This window comes from Equus caballus, chromosome 1 (genome assembly GCF_041296265.1).
Source record: "Equus caballus isolate H_3958 breed thoroughbred chromosome 1, TB-T2T, whole genome shotgun sequence".
NCBI lineage: Eukaryota > Metazoa > Chordata > Mammalia > Perissodactyla > Equidae > Equus > Equus caballus.
The window spans coordinates 96,440,725-96,457,655 of NC_091684.1; the positions used below are offsets into that span (position 1 = coordinate 96,440,725).

The 16,931-nt window shown below is 46.4% G+C and overlaps 1 protein-coding gene and 1 long non-coding RNA gene across 4 annotated transcripts in view; one reads left to right on the forward strand and one right to left on the reverse strand.

Annotated features, from left to right (window-relative positions):
- GRID1 (glutamate ionotropic receptor delta type subunit 1) overlaps positions 1 to 1,870 on the forward strand; it is a 670,463-nt gene extending 668,593 nt beyond the window's left edge. For all 3 annotated transcript variants that reach the window (XM_023648767.2, XM_023648771.2, XM_070265586.1), the window contains one exon: positions 1,172 to 1,870. In XM_023648767.2, coding sequence (XP_023504535.1) covers positions 1,172 to 1,600 — 429 coding nt within the window. In that variant the 3' untranslated portion in view covers positions 1,601 to 1,870. The remainder of the gene's footprint in view (positions 1 to 1,171) is intronic.
- The window catches only part of LOC111774991 (uncharacterized), a 109,632-nt gene that overhangs the window by 3,411 nt on the left and 89,290 nt on the right, over positions 1 to 16,931 (reverse strand). Inside the window, exons 3-5 of the long non-coding RNA XR_011438142.1 lie at positions 10,165 to 10,299; positions 9,162 to 9,661; positions 8,863 to 8,979 (exon numbers count right to left, since the gene is read on the reverse strand). This is a non-coding gene — a long non-coding RNA (uncharacterized lncRNA). The remainder of the gene's footprint in view (positions 1 to 8,862; positions 8,980 to 9,161; positions 9,662 to 10,164; positions 10,300 to 16,931) is intronic.

Here is a 16,931-nt window from a genome sequence, read left to right on the forward strand (position 1 = left end):
CCAACATTAGACAGCCTGTGGTGTTCAGCTCTGAGTTGATCTCTGACATGCCATTTCTCTTGGAGTTTGACATCAGGGAAGCGTAGGCAGTAGGCATGACCTTGCCTGGCACGTCGGCACTCATGCTGCCTGAAAATAGGTTGGCAACTTCTAACACCTCGTCAAGGAGCTGGGGTGGCTACTCATGGACACCTGGAATGTGTCCCTCCTCGCCGGGGGGAAACAAAGAAGTAGATGACATCCTCTTGGTCTTTAAGGAGATTTCAAGCAATTTTGCCTCCTTGATTTATTCTGACACTGCAGACAAAACATCAGGTTATTTGAAAGGAATGATGTGTGTTCTATTTTTTTTCTTAAGTAAATGAACAAACAAAATCATTTCCTTGATGCCATTCAGCATACGGAGAAAGAGTCAGGTGTGAGGGTCACTCATCTCGGCAGCCTCAAGCCCTCATGATACCAGGAAGGTCAGCCGAGCCCTGGGAGGTCCCTTCCTCATGCCCCCGCCTCATCATCCAGGAAAGAGGCCTCGTGAGCCTTCCAGACACAGACCTGCCTCCTTCCTGGCTTCCCTGGAGATTTTGCACAGGGACAACAGACGCCTCAGCATGAGGCAGGACTTCACTCTCTGCTCCAGGCTCCCAGTGCTGCCTCCAGTTCACTGTGCTGTGATTCTGGGGAGGTCACTGACCTTCCCGAACCCACGCCTCCTTTTGTATAAGGTGGGGATGGTCAAGCCAAGTCTTTGGAGCGCTGTGAAGTCTAAATGGCAAATATGGGGGGCACATTAAGGGCTCAAGGACCATTTCGTTTTATTCCCATGGGACTCTTTTCTTCTCCCTCTGTCTCTGCCAGTTCTTCAAAGCATCTTCTCCCAAGGGTTGCTCTGGGTACGGCAGCAATTCTAAGCAGAGTGGAGAGGAGGGGCCCATCCTGCCAAGGCCCGTGTGCTGGGTCTTTGCTACCTAGGGATGGTGTCCTAGGCTGCTGGTTTCCCAGGTAACTGAGGGCTGGCCATGCAGTTGAGGGGAGGAGGGAGAAATGGGGGCATGCTCACCCACTGTCTAGCAGGCTGAAAAGGCCTGGGGTCTCCAGGCCTCCCAGAGTTTGTAGAAAGCCAGCCTTGGCTCACATTAGGGCTCAGCCTGACCTCCCTGTGCTTTCCCGCCAGGATAAAGAAGTGAATCTGGAACAGGTCCATCGACGCATGAACAGTCTAATGGATGAAGACATTGCTCACAAGCAGATTTCCGCAGCGTCCATCGAGCTCTCGGCCCTGGAGATGGGGGGCCTGGCTCCCAGCCAGACCTTGGAGCCGACGCGGGAGTACCAGAACACCCAGCTCTCGGTCAGCACCTTTCTGCCGGAGCAAAGCAGCCATGGCACCAGCCGGACACTGTCGTCAGGGCCCAGCAGCAGCCTGCCGCTGCCTCTGAGCAGCTCAGCCACCATGCCCTCCATGCAGTGCAAACATAGGTCGCCCAACGGGGGACTGTTCCGCCAGAGCCCGGTGAAGACCCCCATCCCCATGTCCTTCCAGCCCGTGCCTGGAGGCGTCCTCCCAGAGGCCTTGGACACCTCCCACGGCACCTCCATCTGACCGTGCTGCCCTTCCACCCACCCGACCAGCAGAGCTTTTTAATACGAGGAAACAGCAACACCAACCACACACACACGCACACACACACACACATACAAGGACTCTTTCATTTTTCTTGTACATACATGTAAATAATGACAGAATGGAGTGGGGTAAAAGTGTATTTTGAATATTCCCAATTTTCGAAGTCAGTAAAAAAAAAACACAAAAACTGTATGAATGGCTTTGTAAATTTTGTTCTATATGAATAAAAAGGCAAATTACTTGTGATCATTCTGAAGTGCCAAAGAAGCCCCCTGTTCCTGGGCTTTTCTGAGGGCAGGAGGGGTGACAGGTCAGGACCCCCATCCTGCTGGGGGAGCGGGGAAGATGACAAGCTAGTCCCTTTAGAGGCGCCCCCAATGCTGCTTGCTGCCATGTCCCATGGTTTCCTGCCATGTTCCTCCACTCTTGGACCCTTGTTTCTTTTTAGTCCTCTCAGTAATAAAGGGTGAGCCTTGCGCCAGCATTGACCTGGCCCCTGGGTCACTGTGCTGTGGGGTGATCAACTGTTCTCGTCAGCCTGGGACTGAGGAGGCTGCTGGGACATGGCAGTTGTGGGCAATCTGGGAGAAGCTGGTCACCCCACTGCGTGCCACTGCAGTTTGCAGCGTCCTGTGGGCCTCAGAGAAGCGCCCATACTGAGGTGACGGTCCCTGAGCGCTTTGATGCTAACATGCTCTACGGTCATCCTGTTGGCCTTGTTTTTTTGCTTTCTTTTCCTAATTGGAAGAATCAACAAGTGACAGAATTTGAGAGGAGAAGGGCAGGCCCCATCCTTGCCCGGGGGAGGCTGGGCAGAGGTGGGCTTGGCCTTGCCCATGGGGATAAGGAGATGCCAGGCCGGGTATATGGACCAGGTGAGGTGGTAGGAGGAGAGGCCAGGTAGATGGAGAATATTCCCTTGGGTTTGGGACCTGTGGTCCCAGGTGAGTGATGAAAAAGTGGTCACTGACGCAGCGGGTAGAAGCATTGTGATCAAAGCATCCTATTGGAAGAGAGGAGGGAGGAGCCCAGGTGAGCGCACTAGTGCCCTAGGGGATGTGGAGCGCAGGAATAGATAAAGGGGCTGTGTCCATTCGGGTAGGAAGGAGCCTTGGCTCTTAGAGAAGGAACAGCATAACTTTGTGTGATGTGAAGAGGAGTAACTCCCATCCACAGGGACGTAGCCCAAAAACTGAAAGGATGTCTCTGGGTCTTAATCCTTGCAGACAATCTGCCAAACAGGGCCAGACCTGGCCAGAATCCTCACTCCCTGCTTTGCCAACTCCTCCTGACCAGAAGCCCTCAAGCAATGACCCAGGCCCTAGCAGGGGCCCTCCTGGCTGAGAGCATCATATAATCTCGGAGATTCCCAGGCCTACCCCTGGGCTTGCGGGGAAACTGCTTCTTAAGGCCAGCACGACCTGACAGCCCCACCTCCCTCCATTGCCCTTGCTGGGGCCATTGAACTATAAAACCAGATAAAGAAGCCCTAGGAGCAGAGAAATTTGAGTAATCTAGCTGTATCACTTCAGCTTTCCTCCTTCTGAAGACAAAAGTAGTTCTGCTCTGTTAACCTGCCGGAATGGTGAACACAGCCCACATTCAGCACTGAGAGGAGTGGGGCTCCCGGCCCCAAACCCCAGCAGTAATCAGGGAGCTGAGAGCCCGGGTCTGTGGTCATGGAGAAATAAAAAGTCCTATTGATTGCCTCTCCTCTAGCCTGGTAGAGTTGCTCCAGAGATGTATTTATTAGGGTGATAACTAGCCCAGGATTGATTTCTTTCCTAAAGTCCCAGGTGACATGATTGAGCAGTAAGGAATGGCTGCATCACGTGGTCAGCTAAAGGCACCATGGGGAGGACAGGGTTTATAATTATGTGATTTATCTCTGATATGAGTGTTACCGAGGCAATCCACTGACATTTCTCCAATCAGAGCCTGTGGAGCCAGGAGCTGGGCGCCCGCGCTTGGTGACGCCTAGATGGGCTCCGGATACCTTGAGAAAGAGCAGGCTTCATTTCGTTTCCATCAGCTCTTTGGGAGCCCTGCCTTGGATGGTCAATTTTTTCCTATATATTTCTCTATTTTTTAAATCAAATTCTGGGGTCACTGCCTTATCCCACACCCAAGTCTGTTTTTTTTTCCTGAGATGACCTAACTTCTAGGGTATACGACGGATGTCTTCTTGGACAGCTTTGCTTGGAATGGGTGTGAGAGAGAGGAGAGAGATGCGGGGGTGGGTGTGTATGTGTGTGAGAGAGAGAGAGAGAGAAAGAGAGAGAGCGAGCGAGCAAGCACACCTCGAAGGAAAGGTATTCTGCTTACAAAAAACGTTGACGCCTCATGGTGTTTGTCTTCACCATGTTTACCTTACTTTTGACATTTCCTACCCTTGGCATGAGGGGAAATGATTGATATTCAAGCAAGTTCTTCAGGAAAAAAAAATCTTCCAGGCTCAGATTTCTGTGTCAGCTCAGAATGTATCTTTTTTTTCATGCTTTACTCTTTGGATTTATAACTCTGTTTAGACTATTCCATACATTTTAGGTATATTTTGTGCCTTCAGACGCTGCAAATAATAATCAGCCTTTGGATTAAAGTTGTTTAATAATAAAACGTGACTTTGCTCCATACCCTCTTCTTCTCTGGGGTGAAGCAATGCTATGGGCTTGTTCCTGGGCACACCGCGACCGGGAGCTGAATTCGGTCCCATTGGCGTGGCCGCTCATGAGTGAAACTTCTGTCACCCGGTGGGTCTCAGATTTGCCTGGGGGTGGTGTCACGCCCTCCTCACCCAGTGTGTATCCAGAGTTCCCCCTACATCGACCAGGGAGCGATATGAGAGACAGGCTGAATAGAAATTCTAATTTTTGGTTAACCTAACAACTTCCTGTAAAACACAAGTTCTTAGAAAACTCCTAGGAGAGAATTGGGCCATTCCACACAGAGAACTGCTCCCACAGCCTTGTGGAATGAACATCCTTTTTAAGTGTCAGCTAATTTTTTCTTCTCTCATCTCTACACTCACTCTGGAGGCAGATAAGTTGCTTCTCTGTGCTTAGGGCCTCAGGGTGAAGGGGCTGTCATTCTTTGAGGACCCTCAGCTTGGCTTCACAATATTTGGCCCTCAGGGGGTCTGTGGGTACTATTCTTCAGTGAATGTCCATACGCCCAGTTATCTCTCTGGGCCCATGATCACCCATTCATATGCTCCCCAGCCCCACCTTTTGTTTCACAAGGTTCCCCTCTGACTTCTAGACCTTTGTGGGAGAAACAGCTCCACTGTCAGCCTTGGGCCAAATAGGGCTGGGACCTGAGAAGATGTTTTCAGTCTCAGGATCTCGGCTTCTAGGAACTGAAAGGAGAATGTCCCTTCCTTGTTTGTCTGCGCCTGCAACAATGAGAGGCTTCTCTGATGTTGGGGACATGCTCCAAAGGCTGGTCCAGGGGGAGACTGAGAACCAACAGACGTTCCCAGATGATCCGAACAGACAGAAAGATCTGGGCAGGACTCCCAAAGGGCTACAGTTTTTAAAGAAAAAGCTACCTGGTTCCTCAGTTCTAAATTCCCCCAATTCTTGCCAAGGTGGAACTGATTCCATAACTAAGTTTGGCTTTTCAAGCACTGAATGAAGACCAAGGACACATCAAGGAAGAAAGACCACTGGGAATAAAGACCGTGATGACGTGGAAGGAACGCTGGACTCCTCTGGGCTGTGCCTTCTCATTTAACACTCAGGATGGGCAAGGTCGAATGGAGACCTTGGGTGTCTCTGTGACACTGTGCTTCAAGACTAAGGCGTTGCTTACCCATGGGCCCCTGCCTTCACTTTCAGTAAACTGTCTTGAGGAACTCACCCTTCACTCCCACAGGTACATGCTCATGAATTAACATCTATGTCTGAGCAAGAGCCTTGTTTTACGCTCCTAGCTTTGGCCACGCAAGTTTGGATAAAAGCTCCAAAAATTTTAACTGACCTTTCCTTGCTACGGATGCAATAAAAAAGGACAGCATTTCTCTTCCTAATGTAACATTTCCTAGGTCTAAAACATTATTTTACTTCACGTCATTAGTTGCTTTTAATAAATGAAATTTTGTTTGATTCTTATTATTCTTGCCCTTTATACCAGGAAACTCCAGATAGGTAACAGTTCCCTGTGCCAATAACTTTAATGATTGTTTGGTTTTTTTTTTTCCATCTCCACAGTATGTAGTCAGAGAGACTACTTATGAGAGAAGCACATATTCCAGATAATCAGGAGAGCTAGCAGTCACCTCCTACAAAGGAGGACCCTTCCTCCTTTCAGACCCTGTCTCCAGCTTTCATTCTCTTATCTCTGAACTTGACATTGGTGCTGAGCTCCAGGGAGAAGAGAGGTTCTCCCCACAACAAGAAAAACTCCTGCTACAGAAATTTGCAATGGCCAATGGCCGGGATCTGAAAGAGGGGGCGCTAGGGTGAGGGACAAAATGTGTCTCAGGGAGCACTCAGTTGTTGGTAGGTTCCAGCATACGGTTGCCAGGGGCAACCAGGTGTCCAAGCTTGGAGGAGAATAAAATATTCACCAACGCACTGAGACTTATCAATGCACAAAAGAAGTATATACAAGCATGTGTATGCATATATACACACTCATGGGTGGACAGACGCTGAGGTCCATACACACTCTCACCAGTTCAGGCACACACATGTAGTATTTAAAAGCACACAGCAGTGCACATGGGCAATGCAAGCAGATGAAGTTGTGCTCATCAGTCTGGTAAACAGAGTCCAGAGGAGGAAAGAGGCTGCTCCTTGGCTGCCCTGCCCAGTGCACTGTCTCAGTGCAACATCTGGCCAAGTGATGCTCTGCAAGCAGCCACCATGGAGGGAGGCACAGCGCCTGCAAAGTGGCCTCTCTCTGGCCAGGCGTGTGCACAGAGAACTGTCCTCTGTCACCAAACTCTTGCTCTGAAATCCTCCTGATTTTCAACAAGAATCCCAAAATATGCAAAGAAGTCTTGAGCATTCTCCAAGGCATCCTAATTGTTTCCAAACAAGGACGCCCATTATCATATCCATGTCAGTGACCGTTTACCGATCAGGTGTAGTGTTCCAGGGCCTATACCCTTTACATACACATGCTTCTTCATTCTTTGACCAGCCCTGTATCGTAGAAATTACCATTCAAGATTTATAGGAAGGGAAAAGGAGACTCAAAAAGGCGCGGTCCCAGAGCTGGTAAGTGATGGTACTGGGATTTGCACCTCCTGCTCTGTCTGACTCCATAGCGCTTGTTCCTGTCAGAGCAGCTGGCTCTCCCCGGGCAGGGAGCACTCCTGCTGTCTCTCATCCACTTGACCAGCGCTGGCCTTCTCTGTCCCAAGCCGCAGTGGCACCGGCCCTGCCAGCTCTCTCGGCCTCCACATCTGCTGCCTCCTTTCCAGTGGCCTCAGGGCATGTTGGTGAGTATCTGCTTGTGCACTGCTGAAGTGGCTGTGGCTAGCCTGGGCTAACAGGGTCACTCCTAACCACAGAGTCTGGACCAGCTGCCTGCTCCCCTGAAGCTTCCCTCAGCCAGGCAGGGCGTCAGGGTCTGCCAGATTCTCTCAGAATTTGGGAAGATGGGCTGTATCTCCCAGGGTGTCTCTTTTCCTTCTCTCCCCAAAAAGCCTCTCCTTCTGCCCAAGGCAAACTGTGCATCAGGCCAAGGAAAGCTCTAGTACTCTAAAGAGTTTTAGGATTCTCCCCCAGAGCAGGAATTCCTCCCCAAAAGTCCCTGGATAGATCTCAGCGGTGCCTGAGAACCTTCCAGAATTGTTTGCCATATTGCTAGGTTACTACATGTGGATGAATTTTTCCGGGAACAGGGTCCATATCTTCCAATATAGTCTTAAAATTATCTTACGAAAGCTCTAAGCCACTGCCCTTAAGAGGTAGGAGTCAGGCAAGCCCCACTCTCCCACTCTCCCAACACCAGTGTTTAGGTGTAATCCGTTTTGGTACCCACGTGTAATCCCATTTTGGTACCCATCTGATGGGGAGAATCATCACAGAACAGTGGCCAGAGGAGGAAGTGTGGGAAATTCACTGCATCTAGGGCCCCCTGAGCTTCAACCCATAGGCAGAGAAGTCCCACAAGATGCTGGGACAATGGGGCGATGCTGATGCCCTAATCCTGGTGCATGGGAAGGAGGGCCAGACAAGGCAAAGGAGTGGATACTGAAACTGGCTGAATCTGGGCTGGAATCCTACTTTTGTCACATATTGGCCATGACATCTTGAGCATGTTTTTTACTTCTTTGAGTTTCACTGCTTCAATTGTATATTAATGACAATAATACACATTTCTGTCTTTGGTGAGAATGCCATAGCTGGGAGTCACTGAGTGTTTACTGGGTGCCAGAGCCTTCCCTGCAGGATCTCGTTTGTCCATACTATTACCAGACATGGTAGCGAATGAGGAAAATGAGGCTCAGAGGTGCTCAGTGTGGTGCTCCCACGGTGGGGAAGGGATGTGATGTCCACACGGTCCGTGTGCAGAGCCTGTGAAGCACACTCACGACCCAGTCTTCATGCTTCACGTTGCAAGCATCAGCACAGGGCCTGAGACCTGAGACACACCTGTACTTGCTTTGTTCTGCTGGGTCTGGCTCCTGGGTGGCACGTTCAGGAAGAAGGCACTGGTGTCCCTTAGACCTCAAGCTAGACAAGTGCTGAGTGTCCATAAAAGAAATGAGACCAGCTTTTTTCCTTTTGGCTCTGGATTTTCTAGCCATGTGATCTTGGATGTGAGGTGATGAGAATGAAGCTATGGTGCTATCTGATCTGATCCATGACAGCTAGAATGGAGTCTTCCCAGTGTATAGGCTCCCCTCTTCTGACATCTGAGCCTCTTGTGGAACTTGCACAGAAAGAACCTCCCCAAGGCCAGGGCTGGCTCTGATGAGCAAGGCTGTGCTCACCTTTGCTTCATGAAGGTCAAATTCCTTTCTTCTGCACTAGGGTGGAGCTAAATGTATTGCCTAGTGGTCACACAATAGGTACAAACCAGGGATCAGACAGATCCGGCTTAAAATCTGGTCTGTCACTCAGCAGATGGGTATCCTCAGTGTCATCGCTATCATCTCGGTTGTGCCCCCTCACCTGTGGAATGGGTCCTGAGTCCTGGGCTGTTGTGAGGACCAGTGATAATGTAGGTAAGGTGCCTGCACAAATACACTCGCACAAATGGCATCTCTTGGGGTGGTCGCATACCTACAGCATCCCACTTCTCGGTGGGAACCACTCAGCCTCTGAGTTGAGCCAACCATCTCATCCACGGTGTGCATATACGGAACACTTCCTTCCAGCTTGGGCAGGAGGCAGAGTTGCCTGGCAGGGCAGAAAATAACATCATTTCCTCTTCCACCCTTAGATGCAATGTTTGCTACGTGCCCCATCCCCGTCCCGCTGGGAGCTGACAGCGCCAGCAGCCCTCACCTCAGCTCCGGAGACCCACTCAGGTAATAATTCTGATTGTTCCCAGAAAGGAAATGAAAAGCAGCCTGGCTCACCTGGAGAGGCATGACTTGACTATGGGCTGTTCAGCCACTGTGCTCTCTGCGCCTGACTTCCAGACACGCTCAGGATGAAATGCAGACGAGAAGAAGCAGGCTCTGGGAAGGAAGAGCCTCGAAGCTGTCAGAGGCCCTGATGAGTCCTCAGGATGTAGCACGAGGGCGAGGCTCATAGACTCCATAAAAGCCCAGACCTTCAGGGGCTTCCTAGGGGAATAGCCCTTTGCTTCCAAAGTAGGACCCAGCTTCCCCATGTTTTATGGAAAAAATAAATGCATGAATTTGGAGGAACAAAGAGTCTATGTACTGAGATAATTTTACATGTGTTCTGTGCCTCTTTCTTTAGCTTCTGCCGCTACCTTACGGCTGACGCTCACAAGACATGAGTCTTCCTCAGTCAGCAACTTGTGGTCTGGACAAGCTAATTATCTCATGCAGAAGGTGCTTCTCGCGTTCAGGGGAAAATGACAGAGCAGGCTGCTAGGTGGGTAGGGATCCTGCTGAGGAAGAAAGAGAGGGCACTGAGGAATTGGAGGAGAGCGGCTATTCAGAAAGATTTCCACAGGCCGTGGAAAGCCATAAAGATAGTGGAGACGCCTGAGGATAGAAAGAGATAGAAAGAGAGGTGGTACGAGGGAGAGTGTCTTCTAACTGGGAGAGAGGAGGTGTGGAAAGAGCGGCCTGAGTCCATCTCCAGGGAATGAGCCATCGATGGATGCCCATTTCACAAGGAGCGAGCTGGGGGAGCACATCCTCTGACCTCCTCCTCCCTCTAATCTCCTGCCCTTCCCAAGAGCAGAGGGCAAGGAGCCTGATGAGACAGCTCACAGGGACCAGCTTCCCGAGGCACAGAGAGGGATGGAGGAGGAGGAACGGGTATGGGGGTAGGGGGAGGGGGAGAAATAAATGTATTTAATATAGCAGGGGCCAGAGGGGGAAAAAGAGGATTCACATGGATTATATGCTCATCATGTTCTAGGAGAATTAATTCATTTCTTACCTTGAAAAACAGTGAAATCTCTTTTTGACAAATGAGGAAAATGAGACAGAGTCCTTAAGTGGTTTACTCCAACTAGGCTGTCAGCCTGAACAAAACCTGCGCTCTTTCCACCCAGATTGCCCCGCATGTTCAGAGCTGTAGGAGAGAGACACCACCAGGCAGAGGGTCACCTCCCCAGATCCAGGGCTCAGCCGCCACAAACTGCAAGCTTGTGGCGAGGGTGGGCAGAGTGGAGTAGGAGGCATCTGTGGAGAAAACAGTCATCCGCCTTTTCACAGTCGAGGCAGAATGACTGTATCCTGCCAAACTCTCATCTGGTTGTTGGAGGCCACTCTGCTGAACGGATCCCCCAAAAAGCCCAAGGCAAGTGACTACAAAGGAGGCAGAGTCGTGGAATCGGAAAGGTGTAATTTTGAAGTCAGGTTCTGCTACTTTCAACTATACGACCATGAGTAAGTCACTTAACCTCTCTGAGCACCAGCTTCCACATCTATGAACCCTATACAATGAGGGCGGCAATCGCATCTCAAAGGATGAAATAAAAACACTTGGAATAAAGCACCTAGGACCAGCATTAGTGGCTGGCTCATAGGGAGTACTCAACCAGTGATGACCATCATTAGTGTAGGAAATATGGTCACAAAGGGCCTGACTACAAGGTCACAGTTTAAAAATACATCTTCAAAAAAACTGTAAAATACACTCAGAAAAGTGCACAAATCATAAGTGTACAGCTCAATTCATTTTAACAAGGTGAGCGCTGTCGCGTAGCCACCAGCCAAAAAAAAATAGAACGTTACCACCTTCCCAAGTGACACCTCCAAAACCCTAAACAACTATCAGTTCTATAAACACTGATTAATTTCATATATTTTGGAAAAATGTATGGAGAGAAGCAATTACCCTTTTTTTGTCTGGCTTTTTTCATTCAACATTGGCTTTAGAGATTATCTACTTTTCTGCACGAAGTTCGTTTTCATTGATGTCGAGGATTTAATTATGCGAATGTCACAATTTATGTATTCTCCTCTTGATAGACTTTTGGTTTGTTTTCATTTGGCATTATTACAAATCATGTCTCCATTAACATTTCTCGTATATGATTTGAGGCGAATTTATGTGTGCCTTTCTGCTGGAGTGCTGGGTCGTAGGTATGCATCTGTTCGACCTTATGCCAATACTGCTGAAAAGCTTTCAGAAATAGTTGTACTGATTATGCCCTTTACCTGTGATGTTTGAGAGTTGCAATTGTTCCACATCCTTTAACACCAACACTGGTGCTGTCAAATATTTTAATTTCAGCATTCTAGCGGGAGTTTAGCATACCTAACTGTGGTTTTAATTTGCATTTTCCTGATGACTCATGAGACTGAGCCCTTTACATATGCTTGTCTGAATATCTGCTTTTGGGAAATATCTCTCTCTACACCACCACTTGCCTTCTCACTCTCTTTCTGGTATCTTTTGATGAACGGAAGTTCTTAATTGAAACGTAGGTTCCTCTATCAACTTTTCCCTTATCCTCAATGCTCGGCGGGCCCTGTTTCTGAAAGTGTTACCCAACCCAGGCCCGGGAGGTATTCTCCTAATTTTCCTTCTGGATGTTTGCTTGTTGTCCTTTCGTATTTACATCCTCCTAGAGTTGATTTTTGAGTTTGATGCAAGGTAGAGGCTCAAATAAATTTTTCAAAATATAGGTATTTGACTATTCCTGTACCATCCATACAAAAAAAATTCCCTTTGTTGTCATCATTGCTGTGTCAGATTCATCATGAAATCAAGTGATCTTGTATATCCTGGCCTGTTTTCATAATCTGTTCTGTTGGCCTATTTGTCCGTTTGCACCAATACCACGCTATCTTAGTTACTGTAGGTTTGTAATCAGCCTGGATCTCTGGTAACATTAGTCAACCCTTTATATTCACATATAAATTTTAGAATCACCATCCTATTTCCCATAAAAATCCTCTTGAGATTTTGATTGAAACTGCATTGAATCCAGGAATAAATTTGGGGAAAACTGACACTTTTCCATTCCTTACATTCAACGTTCTTATATTTAAGGTGTGGCATTTGAAAGGCAGATGGAAGTTCTGCAAAACTGTGGGTGTTTGCATAGTACAGTATTTTAGTATAGTCCTTTAAAATCTTTAGTTGAAGTAATTTTTCCCTTCACATTTGACCTAATTGCTTATGTATTTGGGTTAGATCTATAATCTTATTATACTTTCCACTTTATCCCCCTAGTTTTATGTTAACTATCTCCTTTTTTGCCTTCTTTGTAGTAAAATAATGCTTTGTTATTCAATATCCTGTCTCTGTTAGCTTGTTGGTTATACGTTCTTCTATGCTCTAAATTCCTAAAGAAATTACTCTAAAGCTACAAATATGTATTTTTACCAGGTCCAAGACAAGGTCAAGACCTTAAAACACTTTAAATCCATATATTGTTTTATGTCTCATGTTTTATTATTTTAATTCTACATATATTCTCAACAAGACAAGACATTATCATGGTTATATACAGTCAGGAATCATTTGGGTTCATCAATATATTTATCGTTTCTGTATCTCTTCATTTCTCCCTCCTCTCGTCTCTGTTTCTTTCTGGGATTATTTTTATTCTCCCCCAAGAACTCTCTTAAAAATTCCTTTAGCTGTTCGTCTGCTGGTGACCAACATCACTTTCTTTTTTAGGAGAAGCTGGAAATATATCTTTATTTTTCTCTTCAAAGAATATTTTCACTGGATACAGAATTCTAGGTCAGCATTTATTCTCTTTCAACACCTTAAAAATACCATTTCTTTGTCTTCCGGCTTCCAGAGTTTCTGCTGAAGTCACTTCTCGGTACTACTGTTTTTCTTTGAAGGTAATATGTCTTTTTTTCTGACTGCTTTTAGGGTTTCTCTTTGTCTTTGGTTTTTCAGCAGTTTGTGACGTGTTTAGGTGTGGTTTTCTTTGAATTTCTCATGCCTGGTGTTTTAGAATTTTTGGAATCTATGAATTATTGTCATTTGTCACTCTGGGTAAAATTTTAACCATTTTCTTTCTTTCCCTTCTGTGCCTCCATGTGCATTTAAACTTTTTTTTTTCTAAGTGTGATACACTGATCCCTCAGGCTCTCTGCTGTGTTTTCCATCATTTTTCTTTTTTAACTACCTTTATCAGTCCAGTTATTTTTCACAGACTGATCACATTTTTTTTTCTTTGTCCAAATCCTAGATCAGCTATGAGTCTGATTTTATTATTTGTATTTTTTTATTGGTTATATTTCTAATGTGCTTTTTTTATTCTTTTCAAAATTTTTTCCATATTTCATATATATCCATCCTTATTAAAATAATAAGTTTATTATTTTTAATAGGCTATATTATTTAGCGCACTTTTAGGTTCATAGCAAAACTAAGTGGAAAGTAGAGAGTTCGTCTATACCCCTTGTCCCCACACATGCACAGTCTCCTCCACAAGCAACATTCTATTACCATGTTTTTGATCTCTGTTTTTTCTCTTTGATTCTCTCTTAACATTTCCATCTCTCGGCTTACATTACCCATCTGTTGTTGCATGTTGTGTACTTTTTCCATTAGAGCTGTTAGCCAATTAAGCATAGTTGTTTTAAATTTCTGGTCTGATAATTCCAACATCCCTGCCATATCTGAGTCTAGTTCTGATACTTGCCGAGTCTCTTCAATTTGTTTTTTCTTTGTCTTTTAGTGTGCCTTGTAATTTTTTGCTAAAAGCTAGACATGATAAATTTGGTAAAAGGGACTCTAGTGAATAAGCTTTTAGTAATGTGGTAGTAAGGTGTGGGGGAAAGGGAAGCATCCTGTAGGGCTATGAGTAGATGTTAGTCTTTTAGTGCACATGTGCCCAGGATCTGTGAACTTCACAAGAGTTTCTTAGCCCCCCTTACCCTGCTTAGGTTCATAGCAACTGTGAGATATGCAGAGGCAATGCACAGAATTCTGGAAGCCCTCTGGAGTTACAGCTCTTCCCATCAAAACGATGAGATGACCTACAATAGGATGGCTAGAGGGGGCTGGAGTTCTCCCAGGTTGGTTAGTTTCTGATAGAGCTCCCATAAGTTAGACTCTGGTAAAATAGTTTCTCTTGACTTGAAGCCTTGTTAAGAAGAACAGACAATGCTCTGGTGCCTTTCAAAATGATTACTTTTTCTCTCCCCCTGCTAGAAGCAGGAGATTTTTCTCTGATATTCACTGTGAGAACTTGGTAGAGCTCCTGGAGATAAAAATCATAAAAGTGTGAGAGGCCCCCTCTCGCTAGGCCCCCTGGAGTTCCTCTGAGAGCTGTCTGGCTTGAGCCTACAGCAATTTGTCCATTACAGCTCAGGTTTCCCTGCCCTGGTATTGTTTCCTACAAGGTTTATGCTTGTAGGTTTCTGCTCTAACAGGCTTTGATTCTGTGTATCTGCTAATTTGTCTCTACGATTTTTTGTGGTTTGTCCTGTGACCTTACTTCTCTGAAGGATCTAAAGAGTTTTTCATTTTTCACTTTGTTCGGTATTTTACTTGTTAGAATGGAGAGATGACTTCCATGCCCCTTACATGCCAGAACAGAAACCAGAAGTCATTATTATTATTTTTTTATGCCTGGTAGTTTTTCTTGAATGTTGGACATTGCATGTGAAAAATTATGGGCGCTCCAAATGATATTCTCTTTTTCCGGAGATCATTCACTCTATCATGTAGCAGGCAATCAATCAAGGATTGAACTGACTTGAGCCTCATTTCCCTTTTTATAAGATTCTGTGTCCTCCTAGCTCACCCCCTCTCCTAGGCTGTAGCCCTCCAGGATCACAACTGAAGTCCTGGAATGTTTACCAACACCCTTCTCGTGGCTTATCACATCTCTATTTTTTGTCTCCCCACCACAGTGAGATGGCCAAAAACCCTACTCACCTTTCTAGTTCCTTTTTTCCGCGGTTTCTTAGTCTATTAGCCTACACAGCTTAAAAATAAGCAAAGGCTTCAACAGGAAAACTAGCACATAATGTGGCTTTCATTTCACTGTGCCTCGCTTCTCTCCAGGATCTTGGTTCCTCAAGACCTGGCCCCAAATCCAACTGTCATTTCTCCAGTTCTGTGAGACGTGGAAAGTTCTGCTTAACTGATGATCTTTCCTCGGGTTCGACTCAGTTTTCAGACTGGCTGCTCAGCCCCTTGCTGCATATCAAAGTGTAGACTGCCAAGGGGAAGAGCCTCATGCACATCTCCACAGGATTGTGGTTCTCCGTTCTTGGCTGGTTAAGTACTTCCCCAATATCTTCGGACAGATTTTTTAAGTGTTATTCAGCTTTTCTCATTGTTATTAAGAATAACAATGTATTGGTCCAAGTATTGGTCTTAATAAGCAAGAATGGAAATATTGGGACCACTTAGAAGAAGTAAGAGTTGCAGCCAGGTGTTCATAACAATTGTGAGATAAGCAGAGGTGATGTGGAGAATTCTGGAAGTTTCTGCAGGGGCAGCTCTTACCATCCAAACCAGGAGATGCCCCATAGCCACAATCGAAGAAGTTACGTTTCCTTTGGGATCAGAATCCTCAGTAATATGTTTGGAAAGATGAGACTACCAAATACTTTATCCAGCGTCACCCCCCAGGAGAATGGACAAGGCAGCTCTCTGGCTAGAAAAGGATTCCTCAGAAAAAGGCCAGTGCAGGGCAGACCCATGGAGCCAGGTTATCTCCAGCGTCAGCGATGTGCTAGAGTCTGCTCTTATCATCTCACAAGAGCCTACTGTGTATGTCTTTTCCCAACTCTATTGGTAACATTACGTTAGTTGCATGAAATTGGCCATAGTCGGAGTATTTACACCAAGGAAATGAGCAAGCCCCATAAATCAGAGCTTTATTTTATCCAGAGGGCTTATTGTAAAACATGTATCAGCATGTTCCCACCTGGAGAGGGGGATGTGTGGCAGAATACCAGGGTCAGAGTTCAAGCCCTGTAGGTCATCAATATTAAGGACTGATTTGGTTCTAGGCACTTTCTTAAACTCTTTGCATCCATCCCGTCATTTAATTGGTACAGTAACACTGTGGGGTCAAATCATGGAAGCCAGGAGGTTTCATGTAAGATCACATAGCAACACATGTCTGTCTGACCCCTAAATGGTTGTTCTTAACCATGGCATTAAACATCTTCCTTGCAGCAGCAAAATATAGGAGGACAGGTTATAAACTAGAAGTATGGGCAGGTGTCCAGTTATTGAAGCAGACAGTATAAGTGTTGCAAAGCCCGAAAACTGGAGCTGAAACAGCACAGTGGAACCACATAGAAAAGGCAGGCAGACCCTGAGGCAGATGCTACAGGTGCCTAGTCAGTGGAAGAGTAAGCCCTAGAAAGCTGGGAGGCAATACTGAGTCTTAGCATCTCTCTGACTGATGGACATAGCACAGTGACACGGGAGAGCAGAATTAGCAGTATGAGAGGGGTACATGCCAGTGGCCAGCAGGAATTGGCACACGGGGCTTGGGGGCCACTTGCTGCCCTCATAGTGAGTGATTCTCAAGATTCAGCCCCAGTCTCAAAGAAATTGAGGCTGTAGTTAGGTTTTTCATCTGGTATCCGGGCATAATCGAGGGCTCCTGTTTTCAGGAGAGACAACTCGGTTAGAAGAGCGCTAGCAGTCAAGATACTGATTGTGTCCCAGTGATTTATACAAGGACTCTGCAGGGGGGTTCAGGGAGGGTGTCAGATATTCTTAGCTGTGGAAAGGCCCCTTTTGGAGACCTGAAAGCGGGG